The following is a 26879-nucleotide window of genomic DNA, read 5'->3' on the forward strand; positions in this document are numbered from 1 at the left end:
TTTTAATCAGCTAAAGTATTCATTTTGACAGGGATTTCATTGACCTTTTAGTTTCACCAGCAGCAAAGGTTCTAAATAACTGGTTTGAGGTTGTACAACCACCTCACTTTTTACCCATAAGTATACAATGTTTTGTCTTTCCATTTTCTATCTATGGGTTGGTTTATTTCTTAAGCATTTAAATGTTTAAATTGTGTATTTGTTTCTCTAATTTTGAAGATCCAAATGGCGTTTTAATATTTTACTTTCAATTTGAATAATCTTGTATCAAATATCCTGATTAATAATGTTGTATCAAATACAAGAGACTAAATTTTCTCAATATACTCACTCAAATTTAGGCTTAGAGAAATGCATAACATCTTCATGAAAGACAACATCTATCTTAATAAACATGCATTTAGTAGGGGTATGATATCAATTGTATCCTTTTTTATGAATACTAGAACCAGCAAGTACATATTTCAAGGCTTGAGGCAGTAACTTGCTGCATTTGTGTTTTAGAAGATGAATTTATTTGAAGACAAGAGAGAATGGGGTTGGGACTGTCGGAGTAACAATTAGGAAATGGTGTTTGAAATGATGTTTTGAAGTTGAGAGAACGAGATAAAATTCAATTGATGAGACATGTTGTAGAGAGAAGAGCATCACCCCAATAACATAAGGGCATGTGACCCTCAATGAGGAAAACAAAAAACCTCCACTAATTTTTTATTTTTGCATTCGATCACACCATTTGTTGAGGTATATCCAGACCGCTGATTTGATGGATTGAGCTATGAGAGTCTAAATTGTTGAAGTTCAGAATTATGGTAGTCCCTACCATTATCATTTCATAATACATGTTGATGAGGGCATCGACAGAAGATTTCGACGCACCTACCATCGGAGGAATCTTAGATCGATGGCTACGATTCATAGTCTCTATTTATGATGCTTTATTGTATTTTCTTTTATTTATATTTCAGTTTTTATACCCCTGTGAGTGATTTCTTTGTGTTTTAGCCCGAGGGCATTTGAGTCATTTTTTTTCTTTATCTTAAAGGCCTATATATTAAGGCTTGAACCATTGTATTAGGTTAAGGATGATTATGAATGAAAAATTCCAGTTTTTCTTGTTTGATGTATGTGTGAGTTCTTGAGAGGAGAAACCCTAAAAGAGGGTCTTGCATCACCTGTCTGCCGCCGGTGGATTACGAGACTCGCAGTTAGTACTCATAGTATTTCCTTCTCCGATCCCTCCTCCCTTGGCTACCACCACCGGTCACCTAGCCCAAGACCCCTAAGCCGCCGACCCCTCCTCCCTCCTTCTCCCCACAACCAGCTGCCTGTAGAGTTTGGGATTTGAATAAAGTTGTGAATTTTCTGTAATAAGAGAAATTTTAGCGGGAAGAGGGGACTGCACAGGTTTGTAATTCAGCATGCTGGAACGCTCTAGTAAATTGGTAGCATAAGTTATTTGCGATAGATGCAGACCATAAGGCATTGGCTGAACTTGAACGCCAAGAAACTGAGACACCTGGCCGAGATTGCTCAACTTGAACTTTAACTGCAGAGATTGAAGAAGTGTAGAGATAATTGAAGAATCATTGCCAGTGAGTAATATGTCATCGACATATATAAGCATATAGAGCTTTGAAGTGGCTTGAGTATATATAAAAAGTGATGGATCCGCAAGGCTCTTTTTAAAGCCAAATTCATGTAAGAAGTTTGTAAAGGTAGCAAACCATTGCCTCAGAGCTTGTTTTAGACCATATAAGGCTTTCTTCAAGTGACAAATATGAGTGGTAAATTGATTGTCTGTAAATCCCGGAGGTTGCTTCATGTGTACAGTTTCATGTAAAGCTCCATGAAGGAATGCGTTAGACACATCCAGTTGGAGGATTGGCCAAGATCCGGTAACTGCAATGGTAAGAGGATGCGAATTGTGGGAAACTTGGCAACAGGACTGAACATATCAAAGTAATCTAGTCCAAATTTCTGATTAAATCCTTGAGCCACTAGTCTGGCTTTGTACCGAGCAACTGAGCCATCAGTGTTGAATTTGATACGATATAGCCATTTGCAACCAAGTACATTATACTCAAGTGAGTTTGGAACTAAAGTCCAGGTAACTTGATTTTATAGAGCACCAAATTCATCTGACATTGCACGTCTCCAAACTTCATGTTTGACAACCTGAGAATAGGAGGTGGGCTGTAGCAGTATGACCATAGTTTGAAGGTCAAAGATTTTCTTTGGTTGAAGTTTTCCAGTTTGAAACCTGGTTACCATGGAATGCTTAGTCTGGACAGGCGGAATAGATGTGTTTTGAGGGGTTGGTATACTGGGAGAATTAGAGACAGTAGGTTGAAATTGAGTAGGTGCTGACGTGAAACTAGTTGTAGGTTGTATGTTTGAGATAGGAGTAGAATTAGTTTGAGGGAGTAATGAGGTCAGCTATGAAGGTATTCGTAAAGATGGTGGTAGGTTGGTGGGCTGAGAATTGAGTGTGCTGGTAGCAGAGACCTTTTGTTATGGAAAAATGGATTCGAAAAATTTAACATGCCGAGAGAGCTGTAGTCGACTTGTAGTAGAATTGAAGCACTTGTAGCCTTTTGTCGGTTCACCATATCCCAGAAACACACATGGGTGAGCTCGGGGCATGAATTTATGATGAAGATTAGTTGGGATCCAAGGATAACATTGTTGACCTCGATTTTATCTGCCCTCCCATCGACCCGTTCGTGTCGAGCGTAGAGGCCTACGATCGTTTTGTCCTACGGGATAGTGCGGCCGTACCCTCTGCCTTCGAACCCCCGCGAGCGGTGCTCCTTCGGAGGCCCACAAACATAAGTAACCGAAAACTCGAAATTGAGAGTAATCCGGTTGTTGAAGGTAAATTAGCTCATAAGGAGATAGATGTTTGGTATTAGGTGAAGGTAATCGATTTATGGTGTATGCTGCAGTTAAGAGAGCTTCAGGCCAGAAAACTTGAGGTAGTGAAGCCCGAAATAACAAGGCTCGCAAGGTGTCAATGAGGTGCCGATGTTTGCGCTCAGTAACCCCATTTTGCTGAGGAGTATATGGTCAAGTTACTTGATGAACTATGCCATAGTGATTTAGAAAAATTTTAAATGAGTTATTGACGTACTCACCACCACCGTTAGTTCTTAAATATTTGATTGAAGTGTGAAATTGGTTTTCTACCAAGGATTTAAACTGAACAAATGTTTTAAATGTTTCAGATTTATGTCGAAGAGGGTAAACCCAAGAGAATCGCGTATAGTCATCTACAAAAAGTAGATAATATTTGTAACCTTGTAGAGATATAACTGGAGAAGGCCTCCAAATGTCACTATGAATTAATTGTAAACATTTAGAGGATTTTGGAACAGATAAACTGAACGACAAACGATGAGATTTGGCTAGCACGCAGGCAGAGCAATGAAAGCTAGAATTGGATAACTTGCTAGTAGGAAGAACAACAGATAAAAGGTGCTGAGTCAAAACAGCTGGATGGCCCAAGCGCTGATGCCATTGAGTAGCTGTCACAGTGGTGGAATGCAGGGCGCGTTCAGTGGGAATGGTCAAAGATTGTGAACTGGAGGATGATTTAATGGGGTAGAGACCTCGATGATTGGGACCTTGGAGGAGAATCCGGTTGGTCTGAGAATCCTTTATAAGAAATCCATTAGTATCAAAGATAATGGAACAGAAATTCCTGCACAGCTTAAGTTTCTCATGAGCAATGTCAAATCTGAGATCAGTACTCAATTATTAGCTGAGAATCATCCCATTTGGAAGTCACAAATACTCAAGCTGTTTTCGGCCAATGGATTTGATGGATTTCTAAATGGAACCAATATCAAACCGCAAAAGCAATTGTTAGCAGCGGATGGAACTGTAAGCATAAATTCCCTCTATCAAATATGGATGCTTGTTGATCAAAACTTGGCTGCAGCATTGTACTCTACCATTTCTCAGTCTTTACTATCGTATGTGTTAAATCTTGAGACATGCCATGAAATATGGCAAACGATTGAACGAAGACTTCAATCGACAAATAGATCTTGCCAACTTCAGTTGAAGAGTGAGCTTCATCATGTGCAAAAAGGAGAAAAATCAATGGTTCAATACCTGTCTGAGATCAAGCAGAAAATCGATGCCATTACTACAGCAGGATCAACGATTGATTCTGAAGATATACTGCTGTACACTCTCAATGGGTTGCCATCTGCCTACAATGCATTTAAAACTGCCATACGCACACAGTTGCAGCCCATCAGTCTGGATGATTTTTATTCATTACTTATCAGTGAAGAGATCAATGTTTTATCTGAACTTAATACATAAAACATAAGCGTGCCTGATGATACAGCATTGGCTTCCACAAGTTTTCGCGGGCGCTCTCGCGGTCGCCAGAATTTCAACAATCGTGGCCGATCTTCTTCTCAGCAAACACGTGGTGGCAGATCATCTTCTCAATATAATCGTGGAGGTCGTCGTCCACGCTCGTCTGTTCAATGCCAAATATGCACTAAAACAGGGCACGCAGCATACCATTGTTGGTACCGCACTGACCTCATTGTTTGGTTCATTGTTCAACCAAACCAGCAAACCTACATTGGCTCTGATACCATGAAGAGAGCTATCCTCTGGAGCAGCTACAAGAAACCTGCAAGCAGAGTTAGAGAAAACAGGGAAGAAGAATAAGAAAGGCAAAGGACTGAAACGTAGCCATGAAACTCTTTGTTCATTCCTTCTTTTTGCTACAGTGTCATCTCTTAATATAGAGAATATGACAGAGTTCGTTACAAGCGAAGACTGAGATCAAATCTGTAGCAGGAGATCAACGGTGTATGGAAATGACGCAGAAGTTGGTGCCTGCAGCTCATTGCTTAGTGGATATGTGAGCCGACTGATCAGATAAGGAATTGTTGTTATCATATGCTTTAACAGATGGTTGCTTGGAATTTCGATGTCATGTTGGATCCCACCAATCTGGATATCCAATAAGTTAAAAGCAACAAATTTTTGAGTTGCATGTTTGATTATAATGAGTGCATATGTTGGCAAGTTTTTTAGAAATGATAGAATTCTTCGAATTGGTGTTTTTTGTCCTATCTTGGGATAGCTGATTGGGCCAATGGTGACAAATTATAGCAAAAATTTTCAGTATTCTTAATATCCTCTTTCAAATTGGTAGTTCGAATGCCTTTACATTAGACTAAGGGATAACACTCAACTACACTTTGGAGTGTCTCACTATGTAAAATTCATGTTAAAATGATTAAAAAAATTTTCTAATCAAGTAAGAAATATGTGCATGCAAGTTTCGTTCTATGGACTATCAATGTGCTCTAACATTGTCAAGATCCTTTATGACCACTTTATCAAGATGATCTAGTTCCTGAAATATTTCTATTAGCTCCCCAAAATATATGGAGAGAGATTTGGTACCTTATTTGGATAAGAAGGCTTTTTGATGAAAAGAATAGACATTAATCTCATTGTTACATCATAAAAAGCTTTGAAATGTGTACTCCAAATTTTAGGGTTAGTGGGTACACGAAGATATCACTTCATGATGTTAGGAGAAGCGGACTCAGGAAGCCAATGTTTTTACCTTTTGATTTTTTGCATTCCATTTTTCATCTCTCATTTGACACGAGGTGGAGCCGTTTTTCTTATGATATAGGAGATTCTTTCTTATTCAACTCTGCATCTCAATCAATTGAGACAACATATCATAATTTATTTCTCTAATGAGTATGCTTGCTTTAAAGGGACCCTTAGCCAAGGACAATAATATGTTTCATTCCAATGAATTCAGTGCTGCGACATCTTTTTTTTTTCTCAATGCCGTTGGTAACCTTATGAAATAAGCATATACGTGAAAAGGCTTGAGTTTCTCCAGTGGAAGATAAGATTAGAGAGAGTTGCCTTAGATGGTTTGGCCACATAAAATGGCGGCCTTCCGATGACCTGGTTAAGAAAGTAGATGCATTAAATTTGGCTTATGTTAAGAAAGACAGAGTTAGACCTAAAAAGAGTTGGTTAAAAAAATATTAGAAATGACATTTCTTTATTAGATTTAAATGAGAATTTGATTTTTAACGGGACACAAGGGATAAAAATGATTGATGTAGCCGACACTACGTAGTGGCATAAAGGCTGGCTATTTTTGTTGTTGCCATTTGGGAACAGGATTTGGGGTTTCAAATATGAGACTTTGGTTTTCTGGATTTTGGAATGAGATTTGGGGTTTTTGGAATTTCGGAACAGGATCTAGTTTGGCTCTGATATCATGTAAAATGAAAAAGAGTAGGGCAGAAGCTTTGATTCTTATTTCGTATTCTATAGAGAAAATGTGCATATTTATTGATGTTACTTACACATCAATTATGAGTCGTAAAATTAAGAAACAAATTAATACATAATTAATGATAATAAAAAAAACGTGGATGGATTGTTGAGGTGGACATTTATTCTATAGTTAGAATAAGAAGAGCATATGGATTGCCGAGTTGGACAATCATCCCGTGATTGATAATCTCTAGAAATTGGTAATACCGTATCTTCCAAATGGAAAAGTGGAGGGCTATCACATTTTAATTTCCTTCCTAAAATTAGCTAGCTTCATGGAGTATGACCATAAAATAAATCGTTTGCTATTTGTATGTGTATTAGCAGTAGTCTCTTCCCAATTCAAACACATCATCTTAGCCTTCTTGGAAGAAAAACCCTGTGCCCTTTATGCCAAAGTCAGCTAACAATGACAAGTTCCATTATGCTAGACAATCACTTCCACGGTTTGTACTCATTAGCTTCATCACTTTATCAGTATCTTATGATTTCTGATTTTAACTTCATAAAGTTTATCTCTTATCTTTTATATTTCAATATTAGGAAATGATAGTTATTTTCCATTATGCTTTATGTTTCTGATTTTCTCCTCCTCTTATCCCGCTCAAGAAGCTCAGGGACCGAGTCTTCAATGACTTTTTTGTTTTCTTTTTGTGCTTTTTTTTTTTGCTAGTAAGTTTTATGATTATAAAGTGCTGTTTTTTAAATGTACAAATGACAATCAATTTAGGATGGTTGGGGCAGCTACCAGTGTTTTTTAAATTAAATGTAGAATTGTCATGATAAAAATAGATTTTTTAAAGAGTTGTTGTGGGTATTATAAATTTTTTTGAGAAACCAGACAACTTCCTTATTGTTACTACAATTAGCAATCTAGTTGTAAAAGTTGCTTCTCACTTTAGAAATTTTTTAAAAACAACAAGAAAGTTATAGCTAAATAGAAATGTGTCAACACTTTGAAAAGCAAAGCAATAGAAAAATTGCCCCAAATGAATCCTTGTTATTAATAAAACTCTTGTTGGATGTACTATTCCTTTTACTTTTAGTTGTCAACACCTTGATAAATAAAAAGGTTTGAAGATTTTCGAGAGAATTTATCTCTTTATACAAATTTGGGGTCTTTTTATATTAATATTTCTTTCCACATTTTCCTTGTCTTAACATTTGTTACTAGAGAAATTTTATTAGTTGATTTAATTTAATTTTGATACAGTATGGTTTTTAGCAAGTATATGCATTTTAACTCATTGCATGATTTTTTTTTTGGTTAAGAATTTATATTCTTTATTTATAACACAATATCATTAAGTTTTTATTTGAACTGATTCCATACATATTTTTAGTTTTCATCAAAATTAGAGAATAATTATTGCAATCTAAAGTTCTTAACCAACGAATTATGTGTGCTTATTATATGTTTTTTTCTGAATTTCATAGTAGATTTATATTAGGAACTCTAGAATCTAGACGTTCTACTAGTGGACATCTAGAAGGAAGTTTCAACGACATCTAGTAGGAGCATCTAAGTATGTAAAACGAATTGGTTGTGGAGAGCAAGTTTCTTGTAGGATATCTCAAAGATCTTCTGGAGATGTTAACCATCCTAAGGAGATATAACATGAAGTTAAATATAACGAAGTGTTTGGTTAGCTTGAACTCCAACAAGTTATCGGGGATGATGATCTCATTGGGGGCATATCTCCCAACTCTGAAAAAGTTCAAGAACTTTTGGAGATCTCATTACTGTGCTCAATGAAGGACATTCGCAAGCTGACCGCCAAGCTTGCTGGGTTGAGGGAGCAAGTGGAAAACAAAGTACTCATCAAGGAGAGAAGCATATGCTGAGCAGCAACTCCAACTTGAACTCATTATTACCTTTATTTCAGGCCTCATCTTTTCCCAAACCACTGGTGATGTAAAACAATCAGGAATTGCAAGGAAATAAATTGCCCAAAGGGCTACAATAGCAAACTAACTACCTATGGGATAAAATAGGAAAAAACTGAAATATAAAATAAACAATACATAACAATGCATAGAAAATAAAGGCTCCTGACCGTGGTCGTCGATCTCCGATTCCTCCTCTGATAAATGCTCCAGAATCTCTTGTTGATGTCCTCATCAACTAGTCTTTAGCATCTCCATTTGATGGATGTGGATTGACAGATTATGGGCAATTGACTAGCAGTACCATGATTGACACTATGGCACATCATAACCTTGAAGTGCCTTGTCATATCACGTATGAAAGTTTCCTTAATTTGACCTTGGGGTCACATTAGACTGGCACTACTATCACAATGCTTTTTACTGATTCATCAACCAAGATTGTTATTTTAATATCAAGTTTATATTCCTTCTGTTAATTTCCTTTTGCAGACTGAGATTTTGAAGGCAACACTGGCCACTGATTCCGTTATTGGAAGCATGGTTTGTATTTTCGTTATGTTTTTTGTTTTTTGATATTTGTCTGCTCCTTCATTTCATGTCTTCTCACTACTTACATAGCATTTAAATTAGCACTTGGAAAAAGTTATTCTTCTCTTTATTATTTACTTTATAATTATGGTTGGTAATATGTTATTATACCTCTGTTGAAACTCTTGTATAAGCATTCACTGAAACGTATGTTAACTCTTAGAAAATGCAAATATAGTTTTGTAGTACAGTCAGCAAGGTCATTTGGTAGACAAGATGTCTCTTTATGTCTATAGTAGCACCATTTATATGCATGACCTTAAACTCCTGCAATAGTATGAGAACCTTTTTTCGTTTTTAAACAGAAAAATTTGTTGTTGGCTATCTTGTGATCCCTAGATGTTATATTACTTTTAAACTTCTATGGTAACTCTTCTGTAATTGTCAGCGACAACAGCACCCTAAGATACTTGATTAATGCCGTGCTCCTTTATATATATATTTTTAAACGGGTCGTACAGTATTTGCCTTGAGTATTGTAGGTCCAAAAATTCTTTGGCAATGCCTTTGAAGATCCAACCCAAATTCTTCGTGAAATTTTTGGTTTAAAAAATAATTAGCCGGAAATGACATATATGACTTAGTAAGTTACATCCTCAGAGAACCTCTGGCATGAAATTTATTGATCAATAAAATTTTTTGAATTAACTAATTATAACTTAAAAATTATGATTATTATATTTTCCATAATGTTGGAGAAATCAACGCACAACTCTATTGAATGGTGACATCCTCTTCTACCGCAATGGTGTGATTTGATAATCACTATTGTCGGAAATTTTTAGGGAGAAATTGAATGTTTTAAATTTCAATGAACATGAACTTTCTATTTTCTTTCATAATCTGATGCCCAAATCACAGTCTTAGGTGATCTTATTGATCAATTACTAAATTTGAGCCCCATCTCAAAAGTCGGGAATCAGAATTTTAAATGATAAGGTGACTTACAGTAGCCGATGCAAATTTTATTTAATTACTCTACAGGGTTAAATTGAAATATTATTTGGATTGTTGAATCTAAATAACATATTTTTTCTCTGTCCTTGTAGTTTTTATTTTGGTTTATGAAACTTCTTTGCAGGCAACTGTTTATACGCCAGGTTCAGGATATGTCTTGCTTCATCATGTGATGGGAGAAACTGACGGGGAACGTGGTGTTTGGTCGTATGTTTTTTACTTTATTTCATTTTTTTTGTGCTGTCTTCCTAGAAATAATATTGTAATGACATTTTAAAAAATTATTCCTAGTTTTTCATGTTCTAGAGGTTTATCTTAGAAGTGGGCCTTTTAGGATAGAATTAAATCCAATGCTCTTCATGAATTTAAAATTGGATTTGAAACTATTGAATAAATACTAGCCCTTTTAAGGAATATTTTCTTGAACTTAAAAGAAACTGGCACTGTATCACTATCCTGAGAAAAGAGTAGGACCTAATTGTTCTTTGTGAGTCCAAAAGTATTGATGTGAAACTACTAGGAGTTACTATCGAAATTAAAAGAGAATTGTTAAAAGTTTGCTTTTATAAGTTTATGTGGATCATGCAAGATAGATTTAAGAATTAGAAACATTAACTTTGCTTAGGCCAAAGAGATGCACTTGAGATTAACCAAAATAGTTCATTCAAAATCCAAGGGAATTAAATGCGTAGTACAAGTAACAAAACCCAACGTTTAACAACGAGAATTTCACCTTGGGGCCGTATCACTCAAAGATTGGTGGACTTTTGGCGGAGATAGAAGATCCAAGCGATGAAGGAAGTTACCACTAGGGAGAGGGCGCCGAAGAACTTCGTCGGAGGAAAAGTCGCCGGTTGGGATGGAAGTCGTAGATGACCGTCAAGGCTCCAAGCGTGCTTTGAAAGTTTTCGGTCGTAGATGCTTGCAAGGATTGGCACAACTCTTTCCAAGTACTCTTCCACGGTGGTTTCGTCTTCAAATCCTACGTCAAAGCAAGGTGACCGTAGGACGTTGATGCTCCCGTCGGCGTTGAATACTAGACCCCACTCAAGCTCGGGATCCGCCATCCAACATTGAGAAGAATTTGGGAGAGATGTCGTCGTCCCTTCGTCTTGCTGAAATTTCCCAAGAGAGGGAGTGAGGGGAGCGGTCGGCCAAAACAGAGGAGGAGGGGGCGGGTGGATGGGGTGAGGGAAATTAGGTTAAGCAAGGGAGAGAGGGAGTTACACAAATCTGAAATTAAATTTCAGAATTGGTGTTAATTGGAGGGAAAGAAATTTGAAATTGGTTCCAAATTAGCAAGAGAATTAAGGGGTAATTAATGGGCCTTAATGGGACCCATTAAGGAGGAGGCCGGCGGCTAATAGAGGGGGAGGGAGTTTGAGAAATTCAAAACTGAAATTAGGCTCAGATTTTAAACAAAATTGGAGGGGAATTAATTTGAAATTGATCTCAAATTAATAGGGTAATTAATGCATTAAGTGGAGACATGATGGAGGGCCCATCCAAGGTGGCCGGCGGGGATAAACCACGAGCCACGGACTCTTCCAATGACTGGTGGGTGTTGCTTTTCGCCCTCACCTTGGGCTTTCTCTCTCACCTCTCTCTAGCTCTCATGCAAGAAGAGTAAGAAGAAACAAAAACTCAATTTTCATTCAATAATTCATTAGCCTATTACAAAGCATGAGACCCCTATAAATAGGTCTTCAAACAAACAAAATAAAAGTACTCAAATGCCCCTTGGGCTACAATAAGACATAACTCCCCCACAGGGGTAAAATGGGAAAACAGTAAAACAAGACAATAATAATAATAAAATACAAAATGACATCTAGAAATAGAGGCGTTGAATCGTGGCCGTCGATCTGCGGTTTCGCCGGCGATAAACATGTCGGTAGCGTCTGTCGATGTCCTCATCAAGTATATCATAAATGGCTCTAAAGACAAGATATTTATTTTAGTGTGTTCCATATATTTTCTACAATAAAATAGAGTTTCTTCTGTATGGCTATGAAGCTACATTAATTTCCTAGATTTTATTATGTTTGTTAATTAAATTCTAAGATAATTCTATATGGAGTTGACCATGCCTATCTACACAAAAAATATTAGTAGAATTAGAGATATCTAGTTAAGTTGCAATATTGGGTGGGGAATTCAAGTATTTCTTGAGAAAGGTTAGCAGGGTAGTGGGCTGAATCAATGAAAGCTAACTATGCCCACATCTCTAGATGGTTTGGGCTAGCTTGGCATGTTAATTCACAAATGACCTATTGATTACTTGGATACAAGGTTTAGGTTGTGTTGTAACTTGAATATGCCCAACCTAAATTTGACTCAATGTAAGCTAATTATAACCTACCAATTCAATGTGACCCATTTTGAATTGACAATGACTTGTTTCATCACAGGGAGAGTTTAATTGCTACACTTTCCAAACAAATTCAAGAAAAAATGGGATTGTTAAACCGATCAAAGTGGTAAGAGGTTTCATATAGTTTGCTTGGAAGAGCGTTGACTGAGCCATCTATGCAAAGAGGTCCCCACTCTCATTTTTTTGTGTCAATTTGTTTGGGGAGTGAAGCTACTCTTATTCTCTTATTTGACAAATTTTGTTAAATAATTTGTATATAAAGGCCTTTTAAGTAAATTTGCATTCATGTGCCCTATCTAAAAGATTTTATATGTATTGTTTTCTCCACGTGTATGGTTGTTTTCAACCCCCTTACCTTGGCCAGATCATCTTACGTGTAAAGCTGGTTGTATCTAAACTATGAGAAGTTTGACCTATTAAGAAATTTGTTGGCTAAGTTTATCATAAGTTGTTTTGTAAAAGGGATAACCCTATCTTGACAAATGAAATTAAATTAACACCTTTAATGGGTCAAAAAAAAAAAAAATAATAAACACCTTTAATGGGTCATGCTACTAAATGTCTTGTTTATGCTTGTGTAATAACTCATGGAGGAGCGCATTATTTATTTGGTGGGCATACTAAATAAATTTAATAAAGGCATCAATTCTTAAGTTCATGAATCATAATGACTTACATTAAGATGGAAACTTTTCAAACTTAAAATTTGTCTGGTTTATTTTAGGTTTTAGATCTGGGAGATTTGCATGTGTCACTTGAATTGTTACATTTTTTAAGACTATTTAAGGTAATATGAGACATGCATGAGGGTGGGGAACTATTGGACGGTGATGAGTAGAAGTTTAGCTTATGGCTAGTTGGTGACTATGATAGGCTATGTGATGGGGACATAAGTTGGAAAGTCTATCGTCGACGTGGCCGTAGTCAACGGCCATGATTTACCCGATGTACTTTTGATTTTATTATTGTTGCCTTAGTGATGTATTTTTATTTTAGCATTTTCTCCTTTTTACCCTTGCTTGAGGGATTGAGTCATGTAGCCCCTTGAGGGTATTTGAGTCCTTTTTTTATGTCATTGTAAGAGGCTATTTAAAGCCTTCATCTTGTTCTTTTGAGGTTAATGAATGATAATCACAAAAATTTCCTGCAATTATGTTCTTGAAGCTTAGGTGAGAGCTTGAGAATGAATTTGAGAGTTTGGTGGAGCCTAGGAGAGGCCACTCGTCGTAACCAATAGTCACCTCCGGTGGCTCTTGGTTCTCCTCCTCTCCTTTCTTCCCTTCTACTCAACTTCCACCGCCGGCCATCACCACCACCAACCACCACCTCATAACCCCTCCTACCAAAGCTCACCTCAACCTAACCACCAACTCAATCCCTTTTCTCCATTAGCTCCTCCACCCACCCCACCCAAGCCAAGCCCCTCCGCCGGCCACCCTTGTTTGACGCCATGAATGAGGAGTCAATGCCACCTTAATTCTTACCTAAAGAGTTTAGATAATTTGGGAAATTATTTTCATCATTTGAAATTCAAATTTTGAATTTTAAATAGTTTCCTAAATTAGAAAGCAATTTTAGGAAAGTATTGAATCCCATTCATGAGTAATTTCAAATTTAATTTGGGTGGAATTTTTCTTCTCCTAAATTAAAGAGACCAATTAGGAAGGGGATTTAAATTTCTCCACAAAACCCCCCTCTCCCCTCTCTCCATGCCGTCGGGCCCTTGTATGGGCTCCACTCCTTTAATGCTACATTAAGGCTCTTAATGGCTTGAGTTTTGAAATCCAAATTCAAAGTGTTTTCCCTCCAAATCTACTCAAAACTTGAAAATAATTTCAGATTTGGAGATGAGAATATTTCTACTTTCCCTCAACCTAATTCTATCCAAACCCTAAACCTTTGTCCCCCTACAAGCCGCCGGTCTCCCTTCCCTCCTCCATCTCTCTTCCTCCTTTCTCTATTGTGCTCTCTCTCTTTGTTGTTGATGATGAACGACCAATCCGGAGCTTGATTCCGGCCTTGCATAAGACGATTAAATTTTCGTGGATCTTCTCAACTTGCCATTCTTCGACTTGAATCCAAACATTGATGGGTTCATAGAGAAGTCCTCCAACTACATACTATTCGTTTTGACCAAGGCTATGGAGGAGAAACTAACGGAAGGTATTTGGTGTATCAAGACGCTTCTCCGAGAAGGTGATCTTCTTCCTTGACTCGTGTACTTTCACATTCTACTTACTTCGTAGAGAGATTGTTCAAGAAAGAGATTGTGTTTAATTATTGCCATCCATTAGTAAGCGTAGGTTTGCTACTTCTCTGCTTTTGGATCTCATTGTTAGACCAAGGTTATGTTAGAAACTATTTCGCATGCAATGCTTTGATTTTCCTAAATGTTTTGATTTCGCTTAGTCTCTTGCGTGGCTTAGCCTAAACAAAAGTGACCACTTATTAGTTTTATTTTGTTGTTTTAATCGCTAATAACAAAAATCCAAAATTGCTTTCTAATTATTTTGTGCAAGTTTCCTGTTTTGCATTTAGTCCTGCATCACTATGATCCAGTAGAGTGCTATAGAAGAAATATAATTAGGTTAGCTTATTATGGCATATTTCTGTTATAATCGGTACTATTGGTTCATCCATGCACAAACCCATCTTAAATATTTCATCATCATCATCATCACCATTATCTGTTGACTTCATGAGACTTTATCTTCCATTTGCTTCTATTGTTTGGTAAGTTTAGTGTTATACCCATTCTACGCAAATAGTTTCACTCAACTTCTATCCAAGTTACACCTATGGTCTTATTATTTTTGCTTTGTATTATTGTTACTTTAGTTTTAGTAAATTATTAACCATTGTTTATGTAGGATATAATCTCTTGATTCTATTTTCCAAAATCATATACTCAATAAGTATTGTTGTAGCTATACATTTGATATAATAAATTTTCAATCTAACATTTTTGTTTTTCACACATCAATCTTAATAACATTACTATTGTCAAGTCGCAAGTCTTAGATGAGAAAAGTGGAGTGTTGCATTAGGTAGTCGACAGACAGTATAAAATTTGTCGAATAATCATGAAATGAATCATTTAAAACATTATATTAATGCTACGACATTCCCTGGAAGCGACGCGTTGTATGACCTGAATATAGTGAAAAGTGTTCAAAGGCCGCTTCACCGGCACCTGTGTACAGTGTTAAATAAGCATAGAAGTTAGTCCATGAAAATAGAATTAGGATAAGAACGTGGAATATAGGTTCTCTTATAGGTAAATTAATGAAATTAATATATATTTAATAATTCATAAGAAGATAAATATTCTATGCATTCAAAAAACTAAATAGGTTACAGAGTATGATACCTAAAGTTTTGTCAAATGTAAGTATGAATAGTTCCCGAAATCACTCCCTATTTTTTTTCTCATATGGGAAACACTAACTTCATTTTTTTTCTAGTTTAATTTAGAGCAATGTGTTCTAGAAAAGTGTATTTAAAAGATACATATATGTACATAAATCTCTTGACCAGATATAATTAAGATTTAATTAGTATTAATATAAGTTTAATGTACTGTTTATGTCATTTGCTATTTCCACTTAGCTTGGCATGCAATGGCCGATCCCTCACATACTCCATCCTATGGATAGCGTTAATGTATAGTGGCTTAGTGGAGTGGTTTATATTATTATATTAGCAAACACAAGTGAATCAGTGAAAATACTCACCTGTAGCCATTCTTTCATTTAATTCCCTCCCCATTCACGTGAGACGAAGCTGTGCAGGCCGTGGGAAAGCTAGAGTTGAAGGAGGCGGGCTGTGTGTGGGAACTGTAGGTTTGGTAGCTGATTTATCATGTAATGAAATTGTGGTAGGAGGTCTAAGATTTTAGAAATCTAGTGGAATCAATGGTTGAATTTCTGAGATAACAATTTTTGCAATCATTGCGCTGAATTAAAATTCTGGAATTTCTGAAATATAGCTGAAAGCGGTGGTTGCTTAATTTAGGAAATATGGAGGAAATGAACTGCTATAGTGGTTGCTGAAATTAGAGAAAAGGGTTGTTGCAGTGTTGCTGAAATTAGGTAGGATGTTATAATGTTTGCTGAAAAATGTTGTAAGAATTCAATAAAAGATTTCTGAATTTTGTGTTTGTTAAAATTAAATGATGGTTGTTGCTCCTATTTGCTGAAATAATGATTACTGAAATCAGTTTGTTGAATTTAGGAGGGGAAAATAGAAAAGAAAGGAAGGGAAGTAGTGAAAAAGTTTAGGAGAGTAAAGGAATTTTGAGTTGAATGAAGAATATTGTAATTAAGATTGTATACAAAAGGAAAAGAGATCGTGATACTTTAGGTGAACCAAATTACCCGACTGTTGTGAAAAATGAGGTGAGATACCCAAACAGTGCTATATAAAATAATAAAAAAATTATATAATTGTAATTTCATATTTATTATGTTACTCAAGTATTTATTTCAGTTTATTCCAGTTTATTAATGTATGAACATAGATGATTCATAGAATAATGACTATAATGGCATATGTCATGATGGTTAAAAAGGAATGATATTGAGAAGGTTAAATAAGTTATATATGGGGGATAGGCCTGCGCAAGTAAAATCAAAAGACCTGATAAGGTAAGCCTACACTCTTAAAATTCTAAAAGTTGGAGATTTTGACAAAGCCTTGAATGAGAGAGTAGCTTCAATTCTAAAAACTGAAGTTGAGTTGTATTTTGAGTCAAAAGATATTTCATCTTGATCCATAGCTTTACTAATTTACCTTTATGCATTTTCTTCATCATTAAATCAACTTCAGTTTTTTTTGGAATCAATCTATAATACAACTCATTCTCACTTAAAAAAAAAAAAAACTCATTCTACTACTTGATCTTCTAAAAAGATTTTTTCCCCCTTACAGTTTTCATTTAATAATTTCTCAAATTAGTATTTTCATCTTTCTTTGATGTCTTAATATTTAATAATATCTTATTTTCTTCATTTTTAATGTGTCTAGTTTTATTGATGTTTTTAGATCTCTTATATCATGTCATCTTAATTATCTGCTATCCGTAATGAGTTTTTTTTTATTTGACTACATTAGCTACAGTGATTATAGACATTGGTAGAATGTGGCATTTGACAGGGTAGAAGGAAATAGATGAGATAATAATTCAGCATTTCCCTATTGAACTTTGAAGAAAATAATTTTGGGTTAAAATGCATATTGCAGGTATGTTGAAGGTGGGATGGGTTCAGTGTCATTAGCTTTAAGCAATGCTGCTTGTGAAGTCGGAGCTCATATTGTGACAAATGCAGAGGTATATGCTTAACCGTTATGATTTCTTAAGTTTTTTTGGAAGTCAATGATAGGAAACACTTGTAGATCTCAAGTATTTCCTATCAATCTTCGGAAAACAACGATAAATCTTCACAATAGTCTGTCAAAACCACAAAAGCAGTAGATAATTTGTATTATTTGATGAAAGAAAAACAGAAAAATAGCAAGATACAATTGATCATCTATTCAAGAGGAGGATCGTTCTCCCTCAATCTCTAGACGTCGCTAGAGCCCAAAAGAAATCGAAGAAATCTCAAATTTCAGCCAAATTCAAGATGCCCTAACCCTAGGAAAACAAAGTATTTAATGCACATAAAAAAAAAGGAAATCCCTAAACAGTCCCTACATTCAGATTTTCCTCCCAAAGCCCTAAAAAATCCTTCCTAAAATGATCTGCAGGCGCTTGCGGTGCGGTCAATCTCAGAAAAGAGGCGGAGGCAATCCGCCTCGTTCATGCTCTGGTCGATCCCGCGTGAACCGGCTGGACCGGTCTAACAATACTCCCCTCCCAAAGATCCACCTTGTCCTCAAGGTGGAAATATGCTTGTGTTCCCGTGGAGGTGGCCATCCTTGAGGTGGCTGAAAAACCTTACCGAATTGCTGAATTAAGGGCTGCACTGAAAGAGAAGTATCTCTTCCCTCCTCCAATCTGATCTCATCCAACCTGTGTAGTCCCACCAGATAATCTTCCCCCACCTCTTGTATGTCCCTAACCATGGTCTTAAGTGATATCATGGCTTTGGATAGCCCTGCATCTCCCCTTATAACCACCTTTCTCCAATCCACCATTAATTCCATTGTGAGTGTTACCCAATTGTCCTTGGTTTCCCCCAAGGTTTACAACCACTTCATCCCCAGGATGACATCAGTACTTCTAGTGGTAGAAAGTCCTCCATTACTTGAATCCCCTTGATGGTCAACATCACTCCTCTACAGATCCCCTGGCCTTTCTCCACCTTACATGTACCCATCATCACCCCATAAAAACCATTGTCCACCAATTTCACTCTCAGTTGGTTGACAATCTGAGTGGAAATGAAATTATGGGTAGCCCCACTGTCAATCAAAACAACCACCTTCATGCCTGCTATCTCCCCCTTCACCTTCATTGTATGATTCGAGGTGAACCCTACTACTGATTTCAGGGAAATCTCAGCCAGATCCAAATGCAACTTCTCCTCCCTCTCTTCCTCTAACTCCCCCTCACCTCCCTCAGTTTCCTCGTCATCACAGATGGTGAGAACCTGAAGAGTTCGGTCCTTGCACCGATGTTCTGGCGTATTCTTCTCCTCGCACTCGAAACACAACCCCTTTGCCCTCCTCTTATGCATCTCATTCTCTTTCAGCCTCTTGAAATTTTCCCCACTCCCTCCTCCTACTGGCTTCTCCCTGGTGGTCTCATTAATGTTGCATGATGCAGGCCCTCTGGATGCTAGAAGAGTGGTCATCATCCTGTAAGAGCATCTTGAGCTGTTGCTCCTAGCTTTCTTCTCTAGATCCTTCTCCAGTGAGCTTCTCTAGATTCTTCTTGATAACCTAGCTTCCTTCTTTTAGAAATTTTAATTTTTATGCTAAAAAGCCGTTTTAAGAAGCAGTAAAAAAGCCGTCCCAAACGAAGCCTTAATCTTAGGTTATAAACTCTTGGTTGTGCCTTCTCCGCCAGTTTAGGCTTGTGGCATAGTTTGTTGCACTGAGTTTTCCAATCTCACTCCCTATGTTGTAGTAATGTTTAACAGCCTTTATTATTAGGTTGCTCAAGTTATGGTTGATGAGAATACTGGGTCTGCGACTGGGGTGAGTTCTGTCAATGTATATCCTTAATTCGTGTTAAGAAGTTTGTGTTCCATTTTTCTTAACAAGCTTTCTCAGGTAATTTTGGCAGATGGAAAAGAAGTTCATAGTTCAGTAATTTTGTCAAATGCAACCCCATATAAGACGTTTATGGTAAACTTCCATGCTGTTATTTTCAGCTTCTAATGTCTGCCCTGCTATGTTGTACCTATTGCTTGAAATTTTGGGATAAGCAAGAAGATTTTCTTGCTGCAGTGTGAGCTCTATTTTCTTACTGTGACCTTTTGTAATGCAGGAGTTAGTGCCTTCTGCTTTTCTTCCGGAAGAATTTCTCCAAGCTATAAAAAATTGTGACTACAGCTCGGTGAGGATGGATTCGGTGTCCTGTTCTTCTGCTAATGCATTCTACTTATTGCTCCTTCTAAAATGTTCGCATTGTTTTTTAAAGTCTTTTTTGTTTATTCATGCAATCAAAAAATTTTAAATGAGATTTTCTTTCCTTTTAACACTCAGGCGACAACTAAAATTAATGTTGCTGTCGATAAGTTGCCTCAATTTTGCTGTTGTGCGACTGATATGGATGGGCCCGGGCCTCAACATATAGGTACTATACATATTGGATCTGAAAGGTATGGAAAGAATAGGTTATTAGAAACTAGCTGTGGTCAATTGTTAGTAGTTTCCATCCGTAAGTTTTTGCTACAATTATGTATCAAATTCCTGTACCACCTCTCCAGAGGGAAAAAAATGTTGTCCTTGTCTTGAGGCCTCATCATCTTCATCATCACTAGCCTCCTTCCATGCTCTCAATCATTTTTTTTCATGGTTTAAGAAGATCAGTGACATAGATTGAAATGTAATGCAAAAGAAATAAAATCAGATTGTAACACATTTGACAAAACTCAATCACTCTCTTAGCAAATAATGAAAAAATTATTAACTGGGGAAAGGGGCCAGAAAGAGAAACAAACTATTGAAATATCAAGATTCCTGCTTATGCAAGGTGACAATCTATCTTAGCAATTTAAGTTTCACTCTTTCTCAAGGTGTCGATTTCCAAAAGGAGAAGGATTTGCACATCTGAGCTAAGTTTTATTCAACTAGATTATGTTCTTTTCATACCTTGGATCCTTATTTATATTCCTCGGATATAATCATATTAAACCTCCTAAAATGAAGCCACTAAAAAGAGGAAATGTAGGAAGAGCTTATGATATGAATTGCAGCATTCACTGGCGCTACAATCCTAAAGAAGTCGTACTACAATAGAATCCATAGAGCTGCTATAATCCCTTGTGAAGTGCAGAAATAGTTGTGGAACCCAAAGAGGTCTCCTATAGAAAATCACTTATTATACTTGCTATGCTCCTAAAAGCAAACCACAACTATAGGAACCAAAAGAAGAACAAGTGTAGGAAACGTAGTAGTTATCCAGAGGAGTCGCCAGCAAAACAAGTTGCAAATATAGGTAACATGGGAGTGTCAATAAAAAAAAGCCGTGAAGCTGTCAATAACATTGATTTTACTCAGCTTGAACAAAAATTAGCTCCAAGGAATTGTTTATTTGATATTATTCAAATAGATCTTAGCATAAATACTGAATTTATTGTAGAGATATCCATGATTCATAGTATCTAGGTTTGTCTTTCCACTTCATAAAATTCCCTTCTTATTAAATTTATTTTTTGAAGTGAAAATTATATATAATATATTAGTGTGGGCACTAAAAATTCACTCCCAAGCTCTCCCCTCTTTCAGGAGAGTTTTAATAGTGTTTCAGGTCAAATTTTCAAAAGGCAGATTGACTTTGAGTTTAAGATAAAGCACTACCCAGAGATTTCGCCCTCATTTGATGAGTAATTTATAATGTAGTTCTAGATTTCTTATAGGCGCAAGCACCTATTGTTAATTGCCCCTCCCAATGACGAGAGAGCACTTTCGATTAAGGCTAGTCATTAAATAGATACAAAGTATCTAGTATATAGTAGCAGCATATGAATTCTTAGAATTTTAAAATTTATTATTTATATACTTAAAGCGGATGCTAGGGGGAATGATGATGAACCCGATCAATGTCTCATGATTCCGTCATCCCGGGCCGTCATGGTCCTTAGTCTACTTAGTTAGAGGAGGTAGTGATCCAACCTGACCGAAGGATTCTTGTCAACAACATTGGTTGTTTCGTTTAGGGGTACCTTGTAGACTTGGGGTGGATGTTTGTTGGAGATAAATTTTAGTCAACCCAATGTTTAAAATTGCGTATTCGGGTATTGAAGCGTTTTTCATTTGTGAGGCGAGGCGTAAGCCTCAAGGCGTTTTGAGGCGTAAGCCTCAAAATCAAAAGATTGCGTAAATATAAAATGATAAATTTTTTATATACTAATGAGTGAATAATATAAAGCATAAAAAAGCAAAAGATATGAATTGAAATCAAAATATCCCAATAATAAGACAACATGAAATATAGTTCAACTCAAAATTCTATCTTTCTCAAATCCCAGTATTCTTTTCATTAACATATAATTCCAATTTACAAAAACAAATAGCAATGACATATCACATAAGAACTCATAAGTCATCAACACTGTCATCACTAAGGGATTCTTCATTTGAATCATCATTATGATGAACTGCTCTATCCCCTTCCTCCTCTCCTATAGAGTCCAATGTCAGGTATTTACTTCAAGATTTATGTAAGTTTTAATATATATAGCGTGAGGCGTAAGCCTCATTCCAGTGAGGCGATGCGGGCCTCAACCAAGTTGAAGCGCAAGCCTCATAAAAAAACCTCGAGGCGTAAGCATCGAGGCTTTTTTTACTGGAATTGCGCAAAGGCGGGCCTCAAGGTGAGCCTTATATTGCGCAATTTTAAACCTTAGCTAATAGAAAGTTTTATGCCTTATCGAGTGCACCTTATGATTCATTACTCAAGAGATTTTTAACCATTGACAAGCATACGATCTTTGGTCGTAACTGTGATATAGTTGTGCTATTTTGCAACAAAACCACCCATAGGCTGCATTTTCTTTTCTTGTTTGTTTCATTCTTGGTTTACTTCCCAACAACAGATATCAGAGTCGTATTCTTTTATTTAAGTAGAATTAATGGCTAATAAAATAAGATACAGGATTAAGAAGTTCAATAGTTTGAAGTTTGTTTTCTAGAAGATGCAAATAAAGATATGTTCTATCAAGAGTTGTATTTGTCGCTGGATAGAATAACCAACAAGCCAGAATCAATAACTATGGAGAAATAAGAAGTACTTGATCCGATAGCCCTAGATTTGATTCGACTTTCATTTTCCTTGTCGGCTGCTTTTAACATTGTTAATGAGAAGACTATTGTCGATCTCATGGTTATAATAACAAAAATGTACAAAAAGCCTTCGGCTTCAAATAAGGTTTTTCTATTGAATAAATTATTCAATATGAAGGTGATAGATAGTAGTTCAATGACTGAACATTTGAATAATTTGTACACTATAAAAAGTCATTTATGCTCTGTCGGCATCAAGTTTGATGATGATTTTAGGGTTTTGTTGTTTTAACTTCATTACTAGATAGTTAGGATGGTTTAGTTATCGCAGCGACTTCTGGGAATATAGAGTTAAACTTTGAAGACATCATGGGGTTTGCGCTGAATGAAGTTCACAGGAAAGCAAATGGTGAAACTTAAAATTATGCTATGAATGTTGAAAATAGAGGAAAGGGTTTAGACAGGAATTCAAGCTGAGGAATATCTAAATCCAAAAGAGAAAAATTCAAATCAGAAAGGGAAATTTGAGTGCTGAAATTGTAGAAAGAAAGGTTTGGAATCTCTTCTTTCTAAAAGAACGCTTTCAGGGTTAAAATCTATGGATTTAGATTTTTTGGAAACTGTATTTATAGCAAGCAAAAGAAAGTTTCTTAAAGACTAGTTCAAATTATAGTGTGAAGACTGCTCCCCCCGAAACCCCCTAGTAGGGGGCACGTTGCCCTCCTATGACCCTCCAGTGAGCTTCTCGTCGAGCTCGACTGATGGAGTTGAGGTATGAGTCAATAGTATAACCCGATTGGTCGATAGAATCAGATTCCACACAAAATTAACACTACAATGATCGTAGCTTGAAAAGAGCTTGGACAAAATAAAGTCTGTTTACCATCAATCTGCAGCATAGATGCTTGGAGGTAGCTCAGTAAGATGATGCTAACTTTAAGAATTCCATCAAGGCACCACCAATTATAACATTTAATACTTACTGAAATATAGTTGGAGAACTGATGAACCATAAAACGTTGAAAAAAGCAACTTTATAAGCTCTAATTCTGTTAATGATGTTATTAATCTATTATTTTTCTCCAAAAGTAACTGTGTTCTTGTATCATTTAATAATTTCCTGGCATTGTATTATTGTTTTATTACAGTTTTTAGCAACTTCTTGCTGGCCATGCGGAACACCTTTAAACGATGCTATATCAACATTTTTCTTAGTTTGTTGAATCAACCTTTTTAGCTCTTGTTCTTTTCCTCTTCAGCATGGAAGAAATTGATTTAGCCTACCGTGATGCTGTAAATGGCATACCATCCAGGAGACCTCTCATTGAAATGACAATTCCTTCAGTTCTTGACAAGACAATTTCTCCTCCTGGTAAAACAGATTTGCAGCTGCTGAACTTGCCGATTGTCAAATTTGCTGTGCATTTAAAATTAACCTTACGTTGGTATTGTATAAAACTTACATTGAGAATTTCCACAATATGATGTAGAAGTCTTTTAAAGCACAGAAAAGAAAGAGCTAGAAGTCTTTCTGCTTATCACTTGCTACTGTAGAATTTGTGATCTTACTTTCGTTTAGAACAGTTCATTGGATATAAAAATGGGTATTGGGAGTTATGTACAAGGACACAATTTTGAGATGGCATTATTTTTTTATGGCATCATTTTCTGTAACCACTCCAACGAATTGGATACAGATTTTGAAAATGATTTTCATCTCCCCCTAACAGGTAAGCATGTGATAAATCTTTTTATCCAATACACACCTTTCAAGCTTACAGAGGGCAACTGGGAAGACCCTACCATTCGAGTGAGTTAGAGCCAGTTTATACTGTTTCTGGGTATCAAGTATCGTGTGTGCTGATTTATGTGCATGTTTTTACTTCATCTGTTTTTCGTTATCACCATAGTTGGGTCTTAGGGCATCTCCAACTGAAAATCTCATTTTTCACTCCAAAATGCAGCGAAACTAAAAAATGGCGGGATTCATCTCCAATTGAACTCCATTTTGCTCCATTCGCATAAGGTAACCGCCTTTCTCCTCTTTGGCGCGTTTCTTTGGCAAATCCGGTAAAGACAGGAAATAACGCGGGGCGCCGCACTGTTCACCCGCAACCAAATATTGAAAGTTTTGTCGTTCAGCTGGAGCTCGCGAGTGACGTCATTCATGTATTTGGAGTTCGGTTGGAGATGCCCTTAATCCGTTTTTTATCGCGAACACATGTTTGTCATTAGTCTGATACTACTGGCATATAATATTTGATTGGTGGTCTTCTGTTGCTCTTTATCATGGATATGTGTTTGCCTGAGGCCTGTTTCCATATTGAACATCAGAGAAATTTGCAAGAAACATCCTTGCCGTGCATGCATTGAAACTGTCTTACTCTTTCTTCAACTGAGGATCCAATTGATTTTATTATTTAAGGAATGCTAGATATTTATAGCAGTATATTGACGTATAAAAGCATACATGTTCAGGAATCATTTGCTCAAAGATGTTTCTCCTTGATTGATGAATATGCACCCGGATTCAGCTCAACAATCATTGACTATGATATGTTGACTCCACCCGACCTTGAAAGAATCATTGGACTAACTGGTATATGTTATTGTAAATTTTACACCTTTCTAATTTTGCTGATTGTTTATAGATGCGTCCATAGCAGAAATTGCGGTTACTTAGCTTGGGAATTATTCAGCCCTAATCAATTTGAATTCTCAGTTTAATAAATCTATATGTTGATTGGATATTTGCAGGTGGGAACATCTTCCATGGTTCAATGAACTTGGATTCTTTATTCTTAATGCGACCAGTCAAGGGCTGGTTCGTCTAGCGACCTTCTACTACTGCTATATATGTCGCATTGTTATTCTTTTCTTTTTGAAGGTTTAAATGATTTCTTGACATGAAACTGCTGGCAAAGCGTATGCCTTGTTTTTCTCTGCATGCCTGCTTCCCTTTGATTCCTTTTGCTTGATGGGCATTTTTCCAATGAATGCATATCAGTGTATTAATAATATCGTAGCCTCTTTGATTTCTCGCTTTCAGGTCAGATTACAGGACGCCTCTAAAAGGTCTCTATTTATGTGGGAGTGGTGCACATCCTGGAGGTGGTGTGATGGGAGCTCCTGGGCGTAATGCGGCCTCTGTTGTTCTTCAGGATATAAAAAGTTTGGCAAGGACTATTTAAGGTGAAAATCGCCTTATCAAGTCTTAGGTTAGCAGTAAAACTAATTTCTTTTGATCATCATTTATGAATCCAAATTTATCCTTAGATGATATCAGATTGTACTAGTAGGTTAACCTGATGAGCTGAAACCTATGAGTTAGAATGAAGAGTGCGGAGAAAGAGAGAGAGAGTAGAGGTTTGAGGCTAGCTGAGTATCCACTACAACAACAACATCAAGCCTTTATCGCACTACGTGGGGTCAGCTACATGAATCATTTTTCTCCATTGTGTCTAGTTAAGAGTCAAATTCTCATCTAGATCTAATATAAAAAGGTCGTTTCTAATATTTTCTATCCAAGTCTTTTTAGGTCTACCTCTACATTTCTTAACATAGGTTAAATCCAATACATTTACTCTCCTAACTGGGTCATCGGAAGGTCGCCATTTTATATGACGAAACCATCTAAGGCAACTCTCTCTAATCTTATCATCCAATGGAGCTACTCCAACCTTTTCACGTATATACTCATTTCGTATCTTGTCTCTCTAGTTGAGTATCCACTATTAAAAAAAAAAAACTTTAAGGTTCAAGAGCCAAAAGGTTCTTCCAATTGTTCCTCGCACCTTTTATTTATAGGGTTCTGAGAGTTGCAGGAAAAACAGGTGAAAACCCTTAATTTTTTTTAAGAAATTTTTTTTAACCTAGAACATTTAAAAAATTATTTCATGAATCATTATATATCTATTCAGTATTGTTATTTAAATAATTAAATAACTATTATGCTTTTATTACATTTCAGTGCAGTGATTTATTAGACAACATTTAACTGCTTTTAAATATTCATCAAAATATTTAATAAAAGAATTTGAAAATTTAGATCGAATTGTATGACCTACTGAGTTGTTATAGCTCACTGTTGTTTTTTTCTGGTTATTAGGATCTAGGAAGGGGAAAGAAACTGTTGATTAGCATTTCCAGATTAGATCTGAGGTTATATGTATTTCATTGTTTTAATTTTTGAATAGTCATAGCTAGTTTATTATTTAGTTTTGTAGCTTTTACATGTAGTTATGTACTGTAGTGTAGATACATGTTGATGAAATGAAAAAATATTGTTGGATGAGTTTATTTTCAGTATTTGGATGTTGTAGTAGTT

At 36.3% G+C, this 26879-nt stretch overlaps 1 protein-coding gene across 9 annotated transcripts in view; it reads left to right on the plus strand.

Moving 5' to 3' along the window:
* The window catches only part of LOC110092812 (pyridine nucleotide-disulfide oxidoreductase domain-containing protein 2), a 32152-nt gene that overhangs the window by 4112 nt on the left and 1161 nt on the right, over positions 1-26879 (plus strand). For 2 of the 9 annotated variants that reach the window (XR_003701067.1, XM_020817486.2), the window contains exons 4-16: positions 32-89; positions 8728-8778; positions 9908-9990; positions 17399-17486; positions 19256-19300; positions 19376-19450; positions 19593-19661; positions 19811-19926; positions 23812-23924; positions 24283-24362; positions 25031-25151; positions 25310-25376; positions 25602-25770. Coding sequence is in view for 4 of the 9 variants with exons in the window: in XM_020817486.2 (XP_020673145.1) it covers positions 32-89; positions 8728-8778; positions 9908-9990; positions 17399-17486; positions 19256-19300; positions 19376-19450; positions 19593-19661; positions 19811-19926; positions 23812-23924; positions 24283-24362; positions 25031-25151; positions 25310-25376; positions 25602-25743 (1108 nt within the window). In the remaining 5 variants the exon portion in view is untranslated. Of the gene's footprint in view, positions 1-31; positions 90-8727; positions 8779-9907; positions 9991-17398; positions 17487-19255; positions 19301-19375; positions 19451-19592; positions 19662-19810; positions 19927-23811; positions 23925-24282; positions 24363-24516; positions 24579-25030; positions 25152-25309; positions 25478-25601; positions 25771-25851; positions 25918-26879 lie in introns of those variants that run through there. The other 7 variants (XR_002302632.2, XM_020817485.2, XM_020817487.2 and 4 more) reach the window with 6 other exon arrangements.

Source organism: Dendrobium catenatum, unplaced genomic scaffold (assembly GCF_001605985.2).
Source record: "Dendrobium catenatum unplaced genomic scaffold, ASM160598v2 fragScaff_scaffold_665, whole genome shotgun sequence".
Classification (NCBI taxonomy): Eukaryota; Viridiplantae; Streptophyta; class Magnoliopsida; order Asparagales; family Orchidaceae; genus Dendrobium; species Dendrobium catenatum.